The sequence below is a fragment of the Saccostrea echinata genome, unplaced genomic scaffold (genome assembly GCF_033153115.1).
Source record: "Saccostrea echinata isolate AGI-Se365-2 ecotype Australia unplaced genomic scaffold, CSIRO_AGI_Sech_v1 ptg000008l, whole genome shotgun sequence".
Taxonomy (NCBI): domain Eukaryota; kingdom Metazoa; phylum Mollusca; class Bivalvia; order Ostreida; family Ostreidae; genus Saccostrea; species Saccostrea echinata.
This window is the reverse complement of record NW_026889757.1, coordinates 8,215,070-8,240,334: the sequence shown is the minus strand read 5'-3', so window position 1 is coordinate 8,240,334 and position 25,265 is coordinate 8,215,070. Positions and strand designations below refer to the sequence as shown.

Genomic DNA, 25,265 nt, shown 5'->3' with positions numbered 1-25,265 from the left:
GAATGTAGCACTGAAGAAGATCAAACCACTGATTGCAACCTAAATGATATTGGTTATTTTGTTATTGGTTAATATTTAAAGGACCATGCTCTATAACCTGTCAGCGACATGTAATGTACATTGAGGATGTCAAGGCACCTATTCGGGTAGAAGACTTTATTTCCATTCCCACCCCAAGTCTCTCCAAGTCTTACTCGATCTGTTTAGAAATATTGACATCTGTAAAGAAGGTTATCAGCCGTTCTGTTCATCGTTCGTTAGACGAATACGTAGCTAATGCAGGAAACCTGACAGCCTTGGAACCATTACACAGATATATTTTCAGATTTCATGTAGAAACTTCATTCCGAATGTCTGACAAGAGAATTACGAAGAGCGTAAGCAGTCCTTGTCACGTCCTAGTGATCACAGGTATACAGAATATTTACTTATTTCCAAAATAAATAAATACGAAATAGGGAAATGGGCAGGAGGATCTCATATTCACTTGACTTCTTAAAAAAATGTTTTGCACTTTATTGAAATTTGTAATTTCAATTTCTATGGAAGTTTAACAGCTGCAGTACATTTTCTATAAAATGCCCCTTCTTAGGTTTACTCTCTCTCTCTCTCTCTCTCTCTCTGACATATTAATTCGTCTTATTTAGGTAAAGCACCTTCTGTTTATTTAGGTAAAGCACCTGTACAGAAGGAGAAGCAACCGAAGATTTACACCACCAAGTGTGGAGATACCGTTAAAAAGTTGATCAGCAGAGTAGAGGGAAAGCTGAAATTGAAGGACAGCAAACAACATGAGGTTTCATTATTATATATGAACAACATTTTACGATAAGTCAGAGATTTATTTACATTTCCGCAATATAATAGAGAAATGTTTTATTTCACAGGAAATATTGGGGTTTTGTTGCTTGCCCAGAGGTATGTTACAATACATGTATATAGTGGTTACTAGTATAGTCAAACTGATACCAGAAGAGTACGTAATTGGTTGAATTAAATAATCAAAATTCTTCAATTTACGGTTGTATAGATATACTGCAATTTATTCTATTTAGACGATACTGTGTAGAGAAAATGTCAGACATGCTGTAGGCCTATATAAAATTATCTTTGTACATGTAGGTGAAAATATAAAACCAATTTTTCTCGACACTGGATCAAACTTCTCGCTCTTTGGTACTCAATTACAATTTTCAGGTAAGAATACAATTTTTTTCTTTAAAATGTTCAAAATATTTTAGGTTATCAAGGGAAGGATTTAATTTTATTTTTTTCTATTTTAAAGAATTTAAAACTAGTCAAAAATCTATTGGAACAAGACAAGCATTTGTTGCGAGAAAAGGCAAATGTTTTGAACAACGAGAAGGCTATATCTACACCAAACACCAATGCATAACAGCAATGCCTTATTATGAAAACAAAAGTTTAGAAGAATTGCGAGCAGAGGATTACTTAATTAAAAGTACGTACCTTTATTTTAGTCAATCTTTAAGTTATGTCACTTGTCAGCTTTTGAAAAAAGTTTGGTCAGAGCCTCTTACATTGTATATCAAAATTATCAATTACAGTTGAACTTTGAATTAAGCAATTAAAATTAAACAATATTCAATTTAAAAAACTGCTTACAAACTCGATAAGAAAAGATTCGCAAGGGACTATTTCTTGTGATGAGTATATTTCGGAAAAATTCTCAAAATCTGCACATTTGTTTTATTTAACGTCTTGGAATTTTGGTCCTATATATATTTTTACTTAAAGAAATTTTTACGTTGTTATATGTTAGGAATATTTAATGTACATGTAGGTTTCAAGTGATATTTTTTGCACAAAATTTACTCATTTTTTTTTTCAAATTCGTTGCCAAAAATTGAAGATGTATTGAATAAACCACGATAAAATTTAGGGGCTTTTTTTAATGAAAATTGAAAATCTTGACCCATATTTCAAAAATCACACAACCTGGGCCAACTTTTTATTTCATTTTCTTTTTTCTTTTTTTTTTTGAAAATGCTCGATGTTTTCAACTGGTCATCACCCAAAAAAGCTTGATATAAGAAATATTTTATTGTCTGATTAAATTATAAATACCCCAAATATGTATATTTTTTTTAACTGAAAACAGGTCACACAGTAATTCACATCGGTTAATTCCCAGTATTTTTTTAAAAGATAATAATGAATGTTATTTAAACTCTCCTGCATAAAACAGGATTATATTTTTTGCCATGATTGCATCTGATAAAATATAATAGAGGATAAAGTTATTGAAAAAAGGTAAAGTCAATTGTACGATTGCTCAGTAAGATTCACACGGACCCCCTTTTTCTTAGCAATTTTGGATTACTCTATATGAGTAAATAACTAAAATGTACTTCTAAAAATATCAATGATATAAGCAATGTCAGGAGTGACATCCTACCTTAATAAGCTTTACGATTATCTACTTTTGAAAATAGTTTGAAATAAAGTAATAAAGGTATTTTATATTACAGAACTAAAAACGGGGGAAAAAACAGGATTTCTGTTTTTTATTCTTTATTTTGAAAAATACTTTCTTTGAATATTTTTAATATTCCAAACAACCAAAATGAATATGAATCACCATATCTCTATTGGATTCCGAAACTTCATAAAAATCCTTACAAACAAAGATACATAGCGGGTTCCAGTAAATGTTCAATCAAGTCTCTTTTTTTACTCCTCACTAAGATATTAACAGTAGTGAAGCAGAAACTTCAAGAGTACTGTGCAACAATATATTCGAGAAGTGGTGTAATTCAGATGTTGATACTTAAAAATTCCAAGGAACTTTTGGAAAATTTGAAATCACAAGATTTTACCAAAATCAACAGCTTAAAAACTTACGACTTTTTAACTTTATACACAACCATTCCCCACGATAAATCAAAATCCAGGCTTTTTGATATCATTGACAGCTGCTTTTTCAATAATAATGGAACTCGTAGATTTACTTACCTTGTCATTGGTCATTTGCAAAATTATTTTGTTAAAAAGCATTCTGATTGTACACGCAAGTACTCTGAAGTTGACATTAAAAAGATGCTTGAGTTTCTGATTGACAATATCTATGTGGTTTTTGGAGACCAGGTCTTCCAACAATCTATTGGAATTCCCATGGGTACCAATTGCGCCCCGTTATTAGCAGACCTATTTTTGTATTCATATGAAGCAGAATTTGTCCAAAATCTTCTGCGTGATAAGAAGAAAACACTTGCTGTGGTCTTCAACTCGACATTTAGATATATCGACCACGTATAGTCAATTAACAATTGTTATTTCCTTTCTTATGTCGATACGATATATCCCGGTGAGTTTGAGATAAAAGATACTACAGAGTCTGACACATCTGTTTCATATTTGGATATATTACTTGAAAAAGACGTTAATGGTAATCTAACAACCAAGCTTTTTGATGAACGTGATGACTTTAACTTTTCAATCGTCAACTTCCCTTACTTATGCAGCAATATACCTTCATCGCCTGCATACGGGGTTTACATCTCTCAGTTAATTCGATACGCAAGAGCATGCTCTACGTATATACATTTTCTAAAACGGGGTAAATTATTGACAAACAAGTTGATGAAACAAGAATATCAGCAGTCTCGTTTAAAGTCATCATTTCGTAAGTTCTATAGTCGATACAATGACCTTGTCAGCAAATACAATTTATCATTGAGTCAAATGCTGACTGACGTTTTTCATACTAATTCTTAGGCTATTATTTACACACTGAATTGTCGACGGATTTTTCCGTTATTTCCCGATCATGACAAGGAGCACACGGCGGGTGTGACCGATCGGCAGGGGATGCTCACTCCTCCATGGCACCTGATCCCACCTCTGATGTTTTGGAGGTCCATGTTTGCTCTGCACCTATTTTGTAATGTTAAATGGACTTTTGAGCTTGAATACTGTTCGTTATCTCCATATATTTCATTGTATAAAGATATAATCATTAAAAAAAAAGAATTTGTATATTGTATATTTTTTTAATTAATCAGGACTGGGTTGGAATGGACATATAACAAGAAGGTTTAGACCTCCCACAGACGCCGAAACACGGTTTCAATCTATTTCCGCCATGACAGAGTATGAGAACTACAGTCCAGAGGAGCTTAGGTTACAGGATTATATAACCAGCGGGATAATCAAATTTTGTAAATTGTGAATTATTATTCTAATGATTAAGATTAATGGGAAACCTTTTCTCCTCAGATCATGGAGGAACTGGGATACATTGTATTGATCTTTAAAAAGAATTCAAATGTAATACTTGCTAGTCAATTGCATATATATATATATATAAGTCATTTTTAGTTGCATTTAATTTAACTTCTGACTATTGGTTATCTCTATATTTCATTGAAAGGAATGACACTTTTACTACATGTATATTTTTTTCTGAACATGATTGATTATTGTTGTTTTACGCCGAATCGGCAATATTTCAGCCATATTTCGACGGTTTCTGAACATGATGTCAGATTTTATGAATGCATTAATATATAACTTTTAAGGGATTCTATCTCAATGTAAATTTTAAAGATATCTTTGTTTCTTAAAATGCAGGTTATAAATTGCTGGTCAATTAACATTCCATGGATACAAATAAAAATTAGTATCTAATTAATGTACACTATGTGATAGGAACTTTTCGCACGTTTTATATTTGCTCAACATGTATGATATTAGATATTCAACTTTTACTTATTTTTACTCAAGATTTTAATTTTATTTTTTCAAAAATAAATACAGTAATATCCATATTGTACTTTGTTTATTCTGAACTTCACTATATATATATATATATATATATATATATATATATATATATATATATATATATATATATATATATATATATATATAGATAGATAGATAGATAGATAGATAGATAGATAGATATAGATATATATATATATATTATTTTTTAAAAATTGCATCAAAGTTTGAGAATTTCACAATATAAAGCCATTTCAGATCACCAAAGATTATTTTAACGTCTTCAAATTATATCGATCTGATATAAAGAACATTAAATTTGACTTAATAAGTGTTCATAGGTTTACCATTTTTGAGTGTGACAATTTCATTGTAGGTTTTGGAGATCAAGTCTTCTAGCAATCTGTTCAAATTCCAGTGGGTACTTATTGCCCCTCCCCCCTCCCGATATTAGAAGACATACTTTTGTATTCATATGAAGCAAAATTTATTCAAAGCACTTCTACACGAAAAGAAGAAGTCTTTCGCTGTTGCCTCCAATTCGAACTTTAAATATATCGACGACATTTTATCAATTAACAGTATTAATTTTCATTCCCACATGTAACAGGACAGAGTATTTTACGTACGAACAATTTCTAAAATGGGGCAAGCTATCGACAAATAAGTAAATGATACAATTATAATATCAACAGTCTCGTTTAAAGTCATAATTTTACAAATTTAATGGTCGATACAATGACCTTGTCAGCAAATGCAATCTATCATTATGCTGACTGATGTTTTCATAGTAATTGTTAGGCCATTATTTACACACTGAATTGTCTACGGATTTTTCCGTCCGCCTGATCATGACAAGGGGCTCCTTAGAGGTCCTTGTTTGCTCTGTGTTGAGTCACGTTTTGTTCGCCGTCACGAAATGTCCGCCTTCTTCCTGGAAAATTTATCACGTTATGTCTTCTGAGCTTGATTAATGTTCGTTATCTTCATTTTTCATTATTTCTGAATTAGAATTACAGTTTAATAAAGTCGAAAGTTAAATAAATGTATTACATTTTATTGCAAATATGTATGTTTTTTTAAATTGTACAGTTGTATAGTTATATATATATAGTTAAAGTTATATATATATATATATATATATATATATATATATATATATATATATATATATATATATATATATATATATATATATATATATATATATATAAGTGTGTGTGTGAGGGTGAGGGTGTGTGAGAGGGTGTGTGTGTGTGTGTGTGTGTGTGAATGAGGGGTACATATTATATCCTCCGAATGGTGTGATTTATATGTTCACTTCGATACAATGACCTTGTCAGCAAATACAACCTCACTATCATAAAATCAAAATGTTGACAGACGTTTTTCATACTAATTGTTAGTCCATTATTTACACACTGGATTGTCTCCGGATTTTTCCGTTATTTCCCGATCATGACAAGGGACACCGGTCGGCAGAGGATGCTCACTCCTCCATGGCACCTGATCCCACCTCCGATTATGTTTTAGAGGTCCATGTTTGCTTTTCTCCTGATTTGTATTGTTTAAATGGTTTTTTGAGCTTGAATACTGTTCGTTATCTCCATATATTTTATTTACGCAAAATAAGAATTTTATATAAACAGTGAATACTCATGATTTCTACGTCTTTGGAGTTTGCATCTATCATGTATCAGCACATGTATGAATACATTTTTAAGTAACAAAATTAATAATCTAGTATTTCTTAGTTTTAGAAGTTGTATCGTTCAAGAATAAAATAAGAAGCTGCGTACATTTAGTCAGAAATCATAGGTTCATAAAGTATTGTATTTTATAGTTGAGTTTCTATGAATGTAAGAATTTCAGAATATTCACGCTGGCTCGTCAACAAAGAACTTTAGCGGCCTAATACAATCGATTAGGAGGTATACTTGGGGGTTTCTTTGAGAATGTCATCTACAAAAAGTTTAAATGAAAAGAATCCTATATGTCAAGCTAAACCAGTATCCTATTTCAAAAATCCAGTAATAACCAACACTGTGCAGGAAATAAATGATTATCAAAATAAGGTTTGTAAAATCAGAGAATAGGCACAAAGAGGATCTTGCCCTACGCCAGCAAGATCAACATCACCACAGATATCCCGTATGCTTTTGAGCAGAACAAACTCTCGAAAAATAGCACTGCTTAATATAATCGCCATTTATATTAAATTAAATTGGTATAAACTGTAGGCGCGAATCGGGAGTTATGCGAGCGTAGTTCTTTATTTGGTTTGATCTCAGATTTCCATTTTTATAGGTGATACAAAATAATTTCCAAATCTTGAGGGAATTAGAAAAGACCAAAACGAACCGCAATCGATTTATCGTTTGAGTTTGTAAAGAAAACTTATTCTAAAATCGACAGACGTTAATTCGAATTTCAGGAAAATCTTCTTACAATTGTTGTTCCTTGACACATTAGTCGATGATGCACTTGTAAGTATTCATAAACCCCCTTTTTATTGAACTGTAACATGTTATGATTACTTCAACATCAAGCATGCAGTACTACGAACTTTTATAAATTGTTTTATTATTGAAAAATCAGAACTCTCGACCACATACTCGTGCTAAGCTGAGTTGTACTTCACAGATTTTTATTAAAGGCCCTTTCACAATTGGCGCAGTCGCCCGCGTGGCGCAGTGGTTAGAGCGTCTGCTCTAGAGTCGCGAGGTAAGGAGTTGATCCTTACGTCGCGGGTTCGAATCCCACTGTGGGACGTGGAGACCGGTCCTTCGGATGAGACCGTATAAACCGAGGTCCCGTGTCGCAGTAGGTGTTGGCACGAAAAAGACCCCTCACTGCTCAATGGCCGTAAGTGCCGAGTATAGGACAAAATTTGCAGCTCTCCACCGGCAAGTGGTGGCGTCTCCATATGAGTGAAAAATTCTCGAGAGGGACGTTAAACAACAAACAAACAAAAACAAACAATTGGCGCACGAGTAGACGCGACAAAATATTCGTGCGACCAAAAAAATTTGATTTGGATCGTAAACTGTTGCCGAAATAATCGCATATGAAAAAGTATTCGTACGAAATTCGCAAGATCTAAAGCGACATTTGTGCGATGCAAACGCATTGAATCTTGCGATATATCTTGCGTCTATATGCGACTGATATACAACGAAAGCGAGTGTTGTAAGATAATGCGATAAGATCGCGCGAGTGATCAGGTGATCGGACGATTGAATGTGCGCCAATGCGATTGGACGTGCGGCGCTCGTGCAATCATGCGTTCCACTGGTACGAATGCACGTTCGAGTGCATTTAGGCAACACCCATCAGCCACGCAATTCTAAATTTAGAGAAACCGACACAGTGCTGTGATTTTTCTTATTTCTTCCAATGTTGTTATCGTTTAGAATGTGCATAATTAATTATTGACTGTATTATTATGACAGCAAAGTTTTTCGGCGGTTTGATATCGTATTGGTATATAAATATAATATATATGGTGTATATATATAATATTTGCATGGCAAATTGAAGCCCCTTCCCCCTCCACACACACACATACCCCGGATATTAAACAGTTATTGAATTGTTTATTGTGGGGCTTTATTACACGCTGCATTATTCTTTTTTTTTTTTGATAGTGTATGTTTACATATACCCCGGATTTTATTCGGATAATCTTGTGCCCTTTGAACAGGCTTTTATCATTTATTGCTCTATCGTAAACATCCGATTAAAGTTTCTACGAAGAATGCTTGACAAGTTCACTTTATAATTAGTCTTTATTTACTGAATTTTCTAGGTATGTTTTGAATTTAGCAACTTTTTTGAAAATATTTTCATTTTTCCTTTCTTTGCTTTTTTTCATGATACACGGTTCTGCAACGAAGTGTGTTATTTTGTTACACTGTCACTGTAGTAACCTGGTAACACATAGAAGCTTGGTTTCAGGATGATGTTTGTGTTTTACTATGTCATGTCTACATGGTCTAGTCGCTAGCGTGGCGCAGAGATTAGAGCGTTTGCTCTAAAGTCGCGGAATAAGGAGTTGATCCTTACGTCGCGGGTTTGAATCCCACTGGGGGACGTGGAGAGCGGTTCTTCGGATGAGACTGTATAAACCGAGATCCCGTGTTGTAGTAGGTGCATGCTGGCACGAAAAAAGATCCCTCTCTGCTCAAAGGCTGCAAGTGACAAGTACAGGTCTAAATTTGCAGCCTTCCTCCGACAAGTGGTGGCGTCTCAATATGTGAGAAACGTTAAACAAACAAAACAAAACAAAACAATCTATGCCCGTCTAAATTCACTGATTAATAATAAAAAATAAAAAATCATCGTAATTAGCCGGTTTTCTTAAAATCGAATTAGGTACAATAAAATATACAAGGGTTGACAATCGCCATCTTGAGTTCCGTGGGGGTTGGGGATTTATATTAGGTTAATCGATATTAAACTTTTTTCTACAGGTGTCGGGTGATTTCTAGCTCCGAAAATTATTTAATAGTCCCCACTTTCGCGAAAGTGAGGGGACATTATTTAAATCTCATTCGTCTGTCAGTCTGTCCATCTGTCACAAAAACTTTAACCTTGGTCTTAACTTTTGAATGAGAAGAAATAAAGCTTTGATATTTCACAGGTACTTGTACATTACTTGTGACAAGACCTTACCAAATGTACTATTACCTTTGACCCCATGACCTTGACCTTAAGTTTGAACTACTTTTAAAAAAATTAATATTATTTTTAATTGGTCATAACTTTTGAAAGAGAAAAGGTAGGGCTTTCATAAAAGACATGTATATTACCTGTGACCCTTCTAACTATGCTATGATTTTTGACCCTGTGATCTTGACCTTGAAGTTTGACCTACTTTTCAAAAAGTTATCTTTGCTTATAACTTTTGATTAAGAAGAGATAGGACTTTCATATTTGACCTGTGCATTACCTGTGACAAGGTCTTTTTAAATATACTATGGTTTTTGACCCTTTGACCTTGACCATAAAGTTTGACCTACTTTTCAAAAACCTTAATGTTATTTTAAATTTGTCATAAAATCTGAATGAGAAAAGATAGAGCTTTAATATGACATATGTACATTACCTGTGACACGACCTTTCCAAATATACTATAATGGTTTTTGACCCCGTGAGCTTGACCTTTTTTGACCTACTTTTCAAAATAATTATCTTTTCCTTTAATTTCTGATTGAGAAAAGATAGGGCTTTCATAATTGATATGTTCATTATATGTGACAAGATGTTTCTGAGCATGCTATAATATTTGACCCTTTGACCTTCATGTTACAATACAGGACACACAAACAAGAAAGTTACAATATGCCATAAATAATGACAACCCATCCACTACATGTAAGACACCGAAAGCGGGGGACCACAATTCTTTGAATTTGCTTGTTACTCCTTAGACTGTTTGGTTCACTGCAGTTTAATACGGCCTCTTTCAAATCGGCAGAAGATAGAATAGAGTTATTCAATAATTATCGAAGTTAGATCTCAAATATCTAGTAGTGAATGATAAAATGATATTCTATAAAAGTGAAATCCTTTGGAAGAAGAACTTTTTTTTGAAAATTTGAACTCATCTACTGAAAAAAAACGACAACGAACAAAGCCACATTAATCATTCTGTGAACATGAATACTACTACAGAAAGTTCTTTGACATGAACAGATCATGATGAAGGTTTAATCACAAAAGAAGAATATGAAAATAGCTTGATAGAATAGAAAATAAATAAATCTCATAGGCCTGAGAGTGATGGATTTGAGTTCTAAAAGGAAATTTTGGATTGAAATAGCAAGTTTTTAAGCTGTTGGAAATGTTTTTTTCAAGTAACTTTTTAATTAATAGAATTAATAGTAAATAAATTGTTGAAAAATGTATCTCATACATATACAGCGGATAAACGGTATAGTAGTTTTGAAATTTACAATTAATTATCATCCATTATCAAATATAATTAAGTAATATTTTTACACAAACTGTAGCAACCTTGATCAGAAAAGGCTTAGCAAAGTGTCTGTAGGATAAATATAACTACAAGAATATGGGCAAAGTAAAGATTACGTTAGAATATTGTCCCATGGAACATTTCGCATCAATATTAAATACATAACACATAATATATTTATCCCTTGAATACATTTTTGATAAATTATTAGGAAAGAATAACCAACATAGAACTTTAAATGTTATACTAATGACCTTTCATGCGGGATTATTAATACAATGTATATGAATAAAATTTAGATATTTAATAGATTTCTATAACGACAGTATTATATACATAATAATAAACATATGTTTTTCATAGTTGGCATGTGACAGACAAGGGTAGACTGCAGATGCATATCGGTCAACAGGTCATCGGGATACCTGATAAAGTGATTAGCAGGTAAACTGGACAGTAGTTTCATAGGTCAACATGTTAATGATTAACATACAGGTCGACAAATCAGCATGTAAGTGATAAAAATTTTTGTACAAAAGTCGAAAATCACTGGTTGACAGGTTAATATTAAACTACAAATTCTAATTTGTATATGATAAAGTATTTTTTTAATTCTCTTTGCCATGAATAAACTTGAATGTATTCTTTTCCCCACAGATTTTCAATAGGGTCTCCACAACGCGGATGATAATCAATGAAATGCAGGCAACATTCGGGAATTCTCTGCAAACATTGAAATCGTTTTCGAAAAGGGATAGTGCTTTATCAGAACAATGTAGGTATTGTCTGATGTCCCTGAAACATTACAATATTTGTGAAGATTGTATGATATACCTCTGTGATCAGTGTATGGTGCGCTACCATCCTAATGATCACACAATTTGTAAACAAGTACCATTCCCGGTTTTTGCATGTTCTAAGCACAATCAAATATGTCGATTCTTTTGCAATTTTTGCAATGAAATGAGATGTGATGACTGCATTGTGACAAATGAGCAATGCTCTGGACATGCTGATAGGCTTATCAAAATACTGGAACATATAAAACAGGAAAAGGTCAGTTTTACCTTTATAAAAAGAATGAGATATACATGTAATTAAAATTTAGCCTTCAAAGAATTCTTTACTAAACCTTTTAATGTCGAATTGATCAAATAGAAGGATACTTTTTCTTTTAAAGTTCTAAAAGTGTTTGTTAAAACATTACTTCTGTAGTTGGAGATGTTTATCTAATGGTACCTATATTTATTCACTAGGACAAGTTTATTCAAGCAGCTGAACTGTTTTCCCCCAGAGCGTCTCTGTCAATTGAAATGCTGTCTGATCGACTAGAGGAAGTTGAGGAAACATTTTCGGTTTGTAGAATCCTTCATAATGTCTGATGATAATTTTTTGTGAATAGTTGGGACAAATTGGTTGGTGTTGCATTATTAGTTTTTATTTGAAACACTGCTAAATTAAAGCAATACATTATTTGTTTTGTGTGTGTGTGTGTGTGTAATGTATACATATTCAGAGGCATTGGACTAGGAGAATATGTTTCTGTACATGCATAAAATACACAAAATTTAAAAATTGTCATTTTATTTTTCTATAAAAGATTAATGCAATTCTCAACAAGGAAATTTTGAGACAAGAATTTGCATCGCTTCGTCACCTTATTACAGAACAGGAACAAGAGATTTATCGGGATTTTGAGAAGGTATTATTTAATTATTTTGGATTCTTAAAATTAAATTTCAATGAAAATGAGCTGTTTCGATTTCAATAAATTTTATATAGAAGAAAAGTTTGAACTTTAAAATAAAGATATATAAATCGATAAAGCAAATTTTTTAGTATTTTAGTAGCTTAGTAGCTTGCTTTACTCAAAATCTTTTTTTTTATTCATTTGATTAGGAATATGAGTCCTGCATGAAGAGTATTCAGGAATACAAAAGACGGTATGGTTCGATCATGCAAGCTAATACCAAAATAAAAGCGACATCTGAGCACTACCTTGGCAAGGAATCCCTCACGGATTTTTACTTTGTAGGTCCACAGACTTCTTGTAGTTAAAACAACATTATATTTAACTTTAAAATAATGCATATCTTTTTAAAAAATTTAAGATAAGAAAAACTTTACTTAATTTTTACATATTTATTAACATGAATGTTGATGAGAAGATGATTAGAATTAAAATAGCACGATGAAGTTCCGTAGGTATGAAGAATCTGTCACAATAGCCAAGTAGCACTAACAAAAGTATATTTGTTTTTCATTGTTTATATTTTAGAACGCTGAAAAGATATGGAAAAGGTGTGTGAATGTGGGTTTGAATTTAAATCTTTAAAGAAAATGAAAGAGAATGCACATTTTTATGTATAAAAAATTGCAACTGTTAACTGTTTTGTTTAGATTGGATAAGCATAAGAAGAATATGAAATCTCTACCTAGCCCTGATGCCCTACTGCAGTCTCCGATTCTTTCCCCAATGTCTTTCTATGTAGAAAAATCAGAGCTGGACAAGTCTCTTCAATTCAACAATCTAAGTATTTGTTAACTTAATATTTTTATATTACTGTAGTAAATAAAATGTTGGCTAATATCACCTTTTTCCAATCCGTTTCGGCGACCCGTTTTGTGTACTAATTATGTTTAGTTAAAGTTGATGAATTTAGAGCAATAATAGCCAGCTATATAATATTGATTTTAAATTAATAGGACCATGCTCTATAACCTGTCAGCAACATGTAGTGTACATTGAGGATGTCAAGGCACCTATTCGTTTAGATGACTTTATTTCCATTCCCACCCCAAGTCTCTCCAAATCCTACTCGATTTGTGTAGAAATATTGACATCTGTAAAGAAGGTTATCAGCTGTTCTGTTCATCGTTCATTAAACGAATACGTAGCTAATGCAGGAAACCTGACAGCCTTGGAACCATCACACAGATATATTTTCAGATTTCATGTACAAACTTCATTCCAAATGTCTGACAAGAGATTTACGAAGAGCTTAAGTAGTCCTTGTAACGTTCTGGTGATCACAGGTATAAAAAAGTAAAATATTCTTTAATCTGTAAGAACATCTGCATTTTGTTCTATTTAGACAATAACATGTTGAATAATTATCCTATGTACACATTTTCCTTGAAGGTAAAAATTTTCTTGACGTCGGAACAAACTGTTCACCGTTTGGTACCTCTTTACAATCAGGTAAGAATACAAATATATTTTACATGTTCTTTGATTTTTTAATAATTCAAAGAATTCAAGACCAAAAAAAAAAAACATTTGAATAAGACATGCATTAATAGCAAAAAAGCAGATTTTGTAAAACAACAAGGCTATATCAAATCTAAGCACCATGCAGTTATATAACATCTTTTTTAATTCCCTGCAAATGGAGTTTGGGGGTTTATAGAAATCACCTTGTCCGTCTGTCTGACTGTCCTTGCAATTTTGTCCAGGCTATAGCTTTGGATGCTCATGCTTTGTGCAAGGATAGTTTTTGACCTGAGGGTGTTTCATTATCTTGATCCAAGGTCATTCTGGCAAGTTCAAGGTCACTGGCAGAAAAAAATATATTTTTGTCCAATCTACAACCTCTTAATGTAGAATCATTGAAGATCAAAGTTCATACACAGATTGCTTATGACCTGAAGGTGCATCATGACCTCAATCTAAAGTCATTTGATGAAGTTCAAGGTCACTTACAAAATAAAATGTTTAATTCCTGCTTAGACCATACATCTTGTAACGGAGAACATAAGAGGCTCGTACTTATCACAAATATTGCATATCTTCTGAGGATATGTATAGACTATGACCTAAGGTCATTCCAGCGAATTCAAGGTCATTGAGATTAGTGTTTTCACTCAAAGATTATTTGTGACCAGGGGAGGAATCATTTTTTAAACCAAGGTCATTTTGGCAAGGTCATATTTACAAAATTGAGAATGGGCACTTTAAAATCTTGCAGCGGGGGTATTATTTTGTAAGCTTGCTTACAATATCTCTAGTTTAATTTAGAGAATAAAAGTTTAGAAGAGCTGAAAGCAGAAGAATGCTTAATTAAAATTATTTAAATTTATTCTCCTTTAATTGCTAAATGATCATCACATTTTGAAAAATGTTTGAAAAGCTGATCCTGTTGATAAAAACAAAATAATGCTGCAGAGAATTTTAGGGCAAATTTATCTTTTAAATGTGTTTTGAAATTATTATGTTTCATATAAAAAAAATGTTGTAGTATTGTATCATCCTTGTACTGTATCATTCTATTGTTTTATTATTATACAGGAGAGGTTTTGAATGGGCATATAACAGGAAGGTTTAGACCTCCAACAGATGGCAAAGCACGGTTTCAATCCATTTCTGCCATGAAAGAGTATGAAAACTATAGTCCGGAAGAGCTTAGGTTACAGGATTATATAACCAGGGGGATAGTCAAATTTTGTAAATCGTGATATAAATGCTCTAATTCGGAAAATTATAGGTTGCTGGTTAGTGAATACTTCTGTACTATGAACATTTGAAACAATTTTTAAAGCATTACACCTAATGATCCCAGGTTAGAGAGAAACTGGCATCCTTTGTTAACATACCTGCTTATAAATAACAGATTCAACATATACGTATATAAATAGAGATGTTTTACATTGAGGACAAATTGTGGTTGATTGTTATCAATTACATCCTGTATTATTCAGACTTTTGACTATTGATTGATAAGAATAATGTAAATGTGAAGTTATATATATATATATATATATATATATATATATATATATATATATATATATATATATATATATATATATATATATATATATATATATACTTTTAATGTCATACATGCATTGATTGCATTAATATATATAAATTGAAAGAGGTTCTGTCACATTAGTTCATAGAGGTAATAAATAACCTATTTAATCCCTGTTCCAGGATTTGTATAATTATATGTGTGTGTTTGTGTCTGTTTGTATGTACATGTATATGTGTTTTTCTCCAATTTACCGCCGAAATATGGCTGAAATACAGCTGATTCGGTGTTAAGCAATATGCAATCGATTAATCTCCACTTTTTAAAAAAAAGACCAAGTAATATGTTTTAAAGTCCTCTTTAATGTCATCAATATAATAGGTATTCTTGATTTATGTTTACTGTAAAGGTTTTTAAAGGAATACAAGTAATAACTTGTTGATGAATATACATGTACATGTATATTTACTATCCATCCAAAAATACAACTCTTCTAATTTTTTTTTTATATTTGCTCAAGCGTTGTTACTAGATTAGCCCCTAATCTACTTTTTAAACCTAATATATTACCTGTTACTCCACTTCACAATTTTATGAAAATGTTATGAAAATATTGTTTAAAATACCTTCTTTAAAAAAAAAGAAGAAGGTTTTTTGCATTACTTAAGCCATGATCGCCGTTCTTTAGAGCAAAGTGTCAAGGAAATGATGTACCCTCAAAATGAAAATTCACATAAAATAATCAGTATGGAGTAAGACTACCTCTCGCTTTAGTCACTGCAAGACATAGTTTCTTCATGTACATAATGTACCTCTGAACAGAAGACTTACCTATGTGCTGCCACACCTGCTGTATCGATCTTTCTAAATCGTTGAAACTGAGTGAAAGAGGGGAGGGCTTTGACATTCCTTTTAAAAGGAATCCTTCCTCAAGGGTCATTTTGCCCATGTTTTGTGTTTTTTAATTAAACCAGTTGTTGAAGATTGATAATGGTCACAAAAAGAAGCCGATTACACAAAACATGTGCCGCAAAGTACCGATTTATTGTTTTTAAGCTTCGTTACGGGACATTGATTTTCATTGGTAATATTTGAATTTCTTGCGACAATTGTTAAGGAGACACATTGGTTATGATCATTTGAAAATATCATACCATTCTATCATCATGATGTAATTTTTAAATAAATACATTTATCAGAGTGAACACTTAGAAGTTTTGTTAAGGATACATAACACAAACAAAAATTTGATGCATGGATTGATATATATTTTTTGACTGATTTTGAATGGAAATGACATAGAGTCAATCCCTAAAATATAAAGAAATCGTAAGTTTTCTTTGGTGCTTGTAATGTTTTCTATGTAATTCTATACAAAAATTTGCACATATTTCTGACATTGTGACAAAATCTTAAAAATTCTCTCATTTTACTTGGGAAATACCATTCAGGTTACCTATTTGAACATTAATCTATGGGAAATATTGCTGATTTCTGAAAAAAGTTTGTGTTATTTATCCTTAAGTGTAAATAAAATATTTGCTAATAAAGCACATGAAAGATCTGGTAATCTTTAGACACCTATCTCTCTTTCAAAAGGCAAACGTTATACACGAGCATATTTTCATTTCTGCATTTTTAATATTATGATTATATCTTTTATTTCATTCACACAAAATTTTTAATTTATTTGAAGGTATTTACTATTGAGAATCATGTATGAGTATGTACAGTGTACATTAGGCCTATAACTCCGACATTTACAACTGAATGACCACTCTTTCACCATCGGCACATACATTCACCCCTTAACTGGCTCGATAATATCATGATTAGTCCATTTGTTTTTAATTCATAATCAGAAGATACTTGTACTTATATTTGTCTTAAGGGTAAATATTTACTAAGTACTGTATATAGAAGTATTTTTCTCATTTGATCGGATCTTTGGAATTTCTTATACTTTTAAAGAGGTGTCTGATCTGAGGGAGGGACGATCGACAACTCTGCACAAGATATTGCGCAATGACAATTTAATTTTGACAACCCGATCTTGATATACTCGTATATAATTCACTAAAAGAAAACGAAAATAGGAGTTTTGTTGTCATGCACAAAATGCATCATTGTTCCAACCTTTCTAGGTATTTTTGATTTTTTTTTTTTTTTTTGGTTTGGCTCTTAAATCATTCATGTTAAATAAATCGAGTAATATATATCTCGTCGCGTTTGTTAAATTTTGCGGAAGTAATATCGTATTGTGTTTATATGATTTATGTTAAAGTTCACATCGCTAACTTTAAAGCACATGTTATAAATGAGAGTTCATTTTAGAGAGATGTATGGTCCAAATACAAGTTAGGTATGATCTAATCATGGAAAACAGAGACAAATCGGGAAATGAAACCATTACAGATATGGAAGAAAGACTTAAACTTGAGCATGAGGAAGAAATAAGGAAGTCCGAATCAGATGAGGGGATTGCGAATTCATACGACAGAAATAGCGGTGGTGATTTGGTCAATAGTGTTAAACAAAATGATCTCAAAAGTAGCATGATGAGGGAATCCATACATCGAGATGAACAAATCAGAGAAGTTACTGAGCTTCATATTTCAATGGAAGAACGTTTGATGAAAACAGGAACGGTTGAAGAGGACAGTGATTCAAATAAGGAAAAAGATAGGCACGAAGAAGAATATAACGAGAATGAAGAATCATTGTACGAAAAGAGTGAAATTACTGCATTGAATTCAATAATTACAAAAACGAAAGCTGATTTTAAAAACACTAAAGATGAAAGAGTCGAGGGGATTTCCAGTAAAAGCGTTGTTACTGATGAGAAAATGATAGGTTTTGAAGCCCCTCCAGCAAAGTTTTCTAATACAGATTTAGACAACTCTGAGAAAAGTGAAGTTACCAGAAGTTTAATTCAGTCAAAAGAGAATATTCAGGAAAGAGACAGTAGACAATATCTTCATACAGATACACACAAAAGCTGGGATCAAGAATTTGAATGCACAAGAAATCGTGAAAGCGAAAATGCTTTACCAGAAATTAAAACAGTGGATGAAAAATATCGTTACAGAAAAACAAATATATTGGAGCAGACTATCAATGTTCAGGATTCATGTAAAAACCTTACAGGGTATGGAAAGGATGCTATGTGTGACAATAGATCATCCAATTCAAGCAATGAAATGCAGCAAAAGGAATTCTGTGCTGATTTGCAAAAAGATTCTCTGAGGGGTGTTTTGAACTCAAAAAATGATACACTTTCTTCAAAAGAAGAATTGAGACACTCAGTTGGAGAAAATTCCCCAAAGAATGTAGAAAAAACATTGACTTCCTCTACCAGTAAACTACAATGTAAAAAGCCTGATGAGTTTTACAAAACATTTTCTTTTGATTTAAAATTTTTACCACCAAATGACAGAAGAAAATTTGTTACAAAGAAAGAAATAGGTACAGAACATAAAACAAATACTTCAAACTTGACAGTGTCTTCCAAAGCTCTAGGAACTTTGTCTGATCACTATTGTAATTATTGTGGCCTGACAAGTGAAAGCTACAATGTTTGCGAAGATTGCATGGTATATTTCTGCAACAATTGCTTTCTAAGATTTCATCCCAGAAGTCATACTATTTGTAAATCAAAACCTTTCCATTCCTTTGCTTGTTCTGAGCACAAGCAAATTGGTCGTTATTTCTGCCAAGTCTGCAAAGCACTAAGATGCGAGGAATGTGTCCTTGGTAAAGGAAAATGTCGTGAACACAAAATTATAAAACTTTTGAAACATATCACAGAGGAAAAGGTTAGTAACGAGAACTTGATTTAAGATACTTAATATATTGCATGTTCATTATTCAAAAAAATTAATACATGTATTTCTTAATGTATCTTTATAGCAAGAAGCCTCAATCAATTTTAATTTTTTACCAGGACAAATATGATGAAGCAATCCATAATTTTTCCGATGTCAGTTCTCATACAGTCAATATGCTTTCTGCAGAATTGGACATGATTGAGCAGAACATTACCGTAAATATTAATATCTTTTAAGATCTACTTCTGGACAAACAACAAAATTTTATAGACTGTTTACATGATTGTTCCACTTGTAGTTGTCACATTCAGACGGTCGGCATTTTCAAATGAAATAAATATAAAACAAATCCAATGTTCGGCCAAATTTTTGATTTTCGTGATATTTCGTTTAAAAAAAATTACTTCAAACAACTTTTTGCTAGAAATATTTGAAATTTATATACATATATATTATATAATGTGTACTAGTTTTACATAGAAAATGTCCAAACAATTCTTTACTTGTTTATAAAACATAATTCATTATAGATTATCGTGGAATTATTATTATTATTATTTTGGTTTCTACTAGATGAATGCTCTTCAGAAGAAGGAATCTTTAAGACAGGAGCTTGCATCACTCCGCCATTTGATAACTGTTAGAGAACAACAAATGTACGAGGATTTAGACCAGGTTAACTGCACCACCGTTTTCAATCCATAAAAAAACTTAAACACCTTCACTTTGATATAACCATAAGTAAATGTGAAATTTATGCTTCTATTTGAAGATTGTCTGATAATGAACTTCTATTCTTCCACAATGTTACCCAAAATTAAAGATGCATTATATGCCATGTTTATGTTGGGATCCACAGAGTATAGGATTTTTTTAAAAATATGTATCATTTCCAGGAATGCATATTGTGTCAAAACAAAAGTCTTTAAATTGCACATGTAAATGCTAGTACATGTGCAAAGAGAAAAAAGTATTTCTAATATATGTGGATTAATTATAAATATAATGTGTTCTAGTTCCTTACAAACCTGAATGTGATAATACAAGACTAAGTATTTATTTATTTGACTAATTTTCATGTATAGTAATGATTTTTGCATTTGATGTAAAACCCTTTATCTAGTCCTTCAGATAGTAAAGATTTTTAATCATAAATGTATAAACACATATTGCAAAAATTATAATTCAGAGTGTATATTGAATGTACTTCATTTTTACCTTTATACATGCATTTAATGAATGTCAAATTTGTATCTTTAAATAAGAGAAAATATTCCAATCGTTAACCATCACGATGCTGATTTGATTGAAACAATAATATATAATATAAAGAAGTATTACCATTTTTGTTTTCTCAAAAATATACATGCACTTAGCCCAAAAAAAGAATTTCAATTTTCCACAACCATGATCAAAACAAAAATTAAAACAAGGAAATGTCTTAAAATTCCACGGTTAATTGTTCTAACAATATCGAGATTCTTTGGAGTGCAACACAATACTTAACCATCTTACAATTTAAGACCCATTTAAACCAATCACAATTATTGAAACTTCTTAAAAGCATTCGTTTCTGAGTTAGAACATCAGATTCGACATAATTATCTTGTCTGTTTGATGATTTAGGATTTCAGTTTGCAGTTAAAAAGAATAAGACAGATGCGAAGAGAATATGGGTCTTTCATGACAGAAGACAATAAACTACTTTCCGAGTCCTTACATGCCCTGGGAAAAAAATCTCTATTGATTTTCCATTTCGTAAGTTACCATATTTGGATCTATTTTTAAAGCTTGAAAATTGATTATCAAGGATAATAAATATTCCATATAAAGCAAAATGATTTTTATGATCAATATGTTTTTAAATTTAATTTTCAGAATGTACCAAAATTATGGGAAAGGTAGGATTTTTTTTTATTCTTATGAGTCATTTAGCAGAAAATCAATCTTTAAAACAAGCATTCAACAAAAACTAATGATTTTAGATTCGAACAACATAAGAAACACTTAAATTCCCTGAAAAGCTCAGACGAATTGTTGGTTTCACCGTTGGACTTCCCATTTTCTCTTTATGTCGAAAAAAAGGAGCTGGATAAATCATTGCAGCTAAAGAACTTCGGTAAAAATGGTTTAGTTAATAAAAATTAAATGTATATTACCCATATTGAAATAAGTGTTTTGGCCATAAGTGAAATAAATCTTTGTCAAATAATTTTGAAAAACTACGCACAACAATGAAATCACAAATATCTATTCAAAGCTTCATTAACCATAACCTGTCCAAGCCATAATGTGTACCTTGATGACGTCATAAGACCACTGCGTCTTCAGGAATTAGTTGTAATCCATCGACCTACCTTGTCCAACTTCCAGACAGTATTTGTTGAGATTCGAAAGCCACTAAAGAATGTCCTCTGGAAATCTGAGTGCACTGCAGACGAATTCATAGTGAATACTGAGGGCAGAATTATGCTTGAACCAAAAAGCAGATACATTGTCAAGATTTCTCTTCAAACGACAACACAGTTGTCCGAGTACAGAACAACACAGAGCAAAGGCAGACCTTGCCATATTTTACTCATAACAGGTCAGTGAATGTTAAATTTTTACAAACAAGTAACTATTTTAAACAATGAGGAAAATATATCTTAAACGTATCTGTATTTTAAATTGTTTTTACTTATTTTTATTCATAAACAGACTGTGTGCAATTTGAGAAATTAGTATGGTGATGTTTCAAAGCTTTTCATTTTCATTAAAAATTGTTAATTTATTAACCATATTCTTACAATTCAATTAAAAGTGGACCTTACTTTCAGCTCCAGTATGCATTTATTAGGACATCTTCTTTCTAATTTTGAGCTACATGTATCAAACACGATTTATATGGCAAAATAATTTCCAATACTATTTGCTTTCCACCTTGTTTATGAATTAATAATGGTATATAACTAGGTTTTCGGTATAAACTATTTAATATAACATATACTTGTACCAAGAAGACTTAAGGTTTGCCAGATTTATTTTGCTACAATACCTATATCGTTTTTCATTAACTTCAGCTATTTATTTACCGGTGAGACAATTGCATTGTATTACGATTATGTTATACAAGGTTTTATATAGTATTGGTGTTGTCATTGTAGGAAACGATGCACCAATGGACACGAGAATGGAATCAGTGTATTCCCAGGAAAACATCATCGGACTGCAGTATCCAGGATTATATGAAAGAAAACTTATAGAAGTGGGTTTTTTTGCTTTTTTAAAATAAGAAAACGTTTCTAACTTATAAATTTTCTTCCTTGTAAAGTCATGAAGTAAATAACATTAAATTTAAGATTTTATTTTTGAAGCTATCTCTCTTCACGTTTTATGGACAATCTTTGGAAAATCCATTGAGCCCAATAGATTATGAGCATATGAGTTTTGAGGTAAATATTCATCTTTGATATATATAACTATATCAAAGGAGAAACATATATTTTTTTGGATGAAAAAGGTGAAGATAACGAACAGTGATCGATCTCAAAAAAAAATCTATAAACAATACAAATCTAAGAAGAGGGCAAACAACACGGATCCCTGGAGGGGGAGGGGATTCCAGAGGTGGGATCAGGTGCCTAGAAGGAGTAAGCATCCCCTGTAGACCAGTTACACCCGCCGTGAGCCCTATGTATTGATCAGGTAGACGGGACATTCCATGGTCGAATTCTGTATAAAAACAAAGGCTTCACAATTGGTATGAAACAAGTCAGCCAAAATACAACCCATTGATAGATTATATTTGCTAACAAAGTCATTATAACGACCATGGCATTAAAAATGTTGACTTTAAGGGAAATTGTTGAAATCCCTGTAACATCAACTTATCTGTCAGTAGCCTGCCTCGGTTTAAAAATTGATTGTACTCGTTGCACACTCTTGAGTATCGAATGTTGGGAGATGTAAACACCATATGCAGGTGAAAGCGGGATATAACTACATAATGAAGGAAAGTTGACGATGTAAAAACCGAAGTCATCTTGTTTGTTATACAATTTAGTTGTTAGTTGACCTTAATCGTCTATAGTCAGTAAAATATCCAAATATGTAACAGATGTGGCAGACTCTGTGGTGTCTTTTATTTCAGGTTCACTGGGATATATCGAGTCGACATATGAATTGAAGTAATTATAATTGTTAATGGAATGTGAGAATTGCCGTGGAAAATGTAGATCATGCCTTACGGTTCATTTCCCTCTGTTCAATCATTTAAAAATTTTGCTTTTACACTAAGGATTTTTCCAAAAGAAACCAACTTTATAATTAACTATTGACAGTTTATGTATTTGTGCCATTATATATATTCGTTTAAATGTTAACTTAAGAGTATCACTGATGTGTCATAACTTTGACTATTTTTTGTTAATTGTATAAAAGAAGTGATTAAAGAGAGATTAAGTTGATTTGAGCATTGTCATCTTGTATTCTTGTCTTTTCTTTTCCATGTTCCACGACATTAGCTAACATATCAAAATATTTTTTTAAGGAAAGAAGATTTCTTTGCGGATATTGGTAAGTCACAAGTATTCTGGAAAATATATGAACATGTAGATTTGTTCTCTGTAATGATCAATGTGAGAGCTATGTTAATGCGTTGTTCCTGTAATTAAAGATAGATTATTCTATTAAATTGTGATAAAATGCTCCAAGGTTATTAATTACTTTGCTTTTTTCTGTCTAATTAAGTCAAAATTAAGTGAAATAAGGCGGGGCTATTGTTATTTTTTGTGTGATTTTACTTTTAAAAGCAGATAAGGAGCTCGAGAGTCTGGTGTCTAGCGATAAAGAATTCCACTCGTTTACTACAGTTGGTACAAATGATGATTTGTATGTTTGCAGTCTACAGCCTTATTTCAGTTTTGGAAAAAGACGCTACAATATACTGCACACTAGACTCCGACACAATTGTGTGCTAAACATTGATCTTTATAGGTGTAACATAATATCTAGTCCATTATGCTCTTGTGGTAAGGTAGAAGACACACATCATTATTTTTTCTCATGTCCTAAATACACTGAGGCCAGGAAAGATTTCTTCGATAAGTTTTTGAGATTTAATAAAGTTCATATTGTTGACACTCATACTTTACTCTGGGGGGATACTTCACTCAGTATTGCTGAAAATGAATATCTCTTCTCTATTGTTCAATCTTATATTCAGCATTCAGGCAGATTTAATTGATTTTTCTAAAAATGTGTATAGATAATAATTTAGCAGTATATGTTTCTATGTTGTGAGTTAATTTACTTTGTACATGCTGTTGGACACGTCTGATTGAATTTTTTGTGATATAACATGTAGGGAGAGGGCGAATTAAGTTTTTAGAACTTGTGCCCAATCCCATTGTATATATTTATTGCAATAAAATATGTTCAAACCAAACTTCTGTATATTTATGAAAGAATCCTGTCAATCTGGAACCAAATTTTAAATCTTAAGATGTTTTTAGACTGTGATACAATGAAATGATTAATGTTTTTTGTCCTTACTGCTTTCCAAATATAGAGAATTTACACTTACCTGCCCTTGATTGAACATTAGATATGCATGAGAGGTGGAGCTAACATTGTAAGAATGGGTCTAAAATTAGACTAGATAAATAACAATGACATATTTGAAATAAGGAACGTGATCACTCTTTCCCATCTCCCTCTCCGTTCTATATGGCACAAATACAATACTGACAAAGGATTCAAAACGAAATTAATAATATGAGCACGTCAATGTAATTAAAGCAGATTTTATATCAGTGCCAGATGACTTAACGTGTTCGAACACAATGTCCTAGTTAGCACAAAACATGCTACTTTACAAGTCACGTGACGGAATTTAGTATTCACAAAGTTACCTGATGTAAGAAATCACGTGGTGAATTATAATATTCAACATGTCACAACCCTTGGTTACAACACAGA

At 31.9% G+C, this 25,265-nt stretch overlaps 1 protein-coding gene across 1 annotated transcript in view; it reads left to right on the top strand.

Annotated features, from left to right (window-relative positions):
• The window catches only part of LOC133181255 (uncharacterized), a 29,603-nt gene extending 4,871 nt beyond the window's left edge, over positions 1-24,732 (top strand). Inside the window, exons 9-35 of the mRNA XM_061315789.1 lie at positions 82-411; positions 672-796; positions 888-918; positions 1,123-1,197; positions 1,286-1,462; positions 4,026-4,188; positions 11,087-11,156; positions 11,381-11,779; positions 11,980-12,078; positions 12,324-12,425; positions 12,623-12,754; positions 13,002-13,024; positions 13,124-13,257; positions 13,430-13,759; positions 13,866-13,925; positions 15,012-15,174; positions 17,840-19,292; positions 19,421-19,519; positions 19,878-19,979; positions 20,931-21,062; positions 21,183-21,205; positions 21,290-21,423; positions 21,565-21,891; positions 22,451-22,551; positions 22,661-22,738; positions 23,836-23,861; positions 24,101-24,732. Coding sequence (XP_061171773.1) covers positions 82-411; positions 672-796; positions 888-918; positions 1,123-1,197; positions 1,286-1,462; positions 4,026-4,188; positions 11,087-11,156; positions 11,381-11,779; positions 11,980-12,078; positions 12,324-12,425; positions 12,623-12,754; positions 13,002-13,024; positions 13,124-13,257; positions 13,430-13,759; positions 13,866-13,925; positions 15,012-15,174; positions 17,840-19,292; positions 19,421-19,519; positions 19,878-19,979; positions 20,931-21,062; positions 21,183-21,205; positions 21,290-21,423; positions 21,565-21,891; positions 22,451-22,551; positions 22,661-22,738; positions 23,836-23,861; position 24,101 — 4,889 coding nt within the window. The 3' untranslated portion in view covers positions 24,102-24,732. The remainder of the gene's footprint in view (positions 1-81; positions 412-671; positions 797-887; positions 919-1,122; positions 1,198-1,285; positions 1,463-4,025; positions 4,189-11,086; positions 11,157-11,380; positions 11,780-11,979; positions 12,079-12,323; positions 12,426-12,622; positions 12,755-13,001; positions 13,025-13,123; positions 13,258-13,429; positions 13,760-13,865; positions 13,926-15,011; positions 15,175-17,839; positions 19,293-19,420; positions 19,520-19,877; positions 19,980-20,930; positions 21,063-21,182; positions 21,206-21,289; positions 21,424-21,564; positions 21,892-22,450; positions 22,552-22,660; positions 22,739-23,835; positions 23,862-24,100) is intronic.
• The last annotated feature ends 533 nt before the right edge of the window (positions 24,733-25,265 follow it).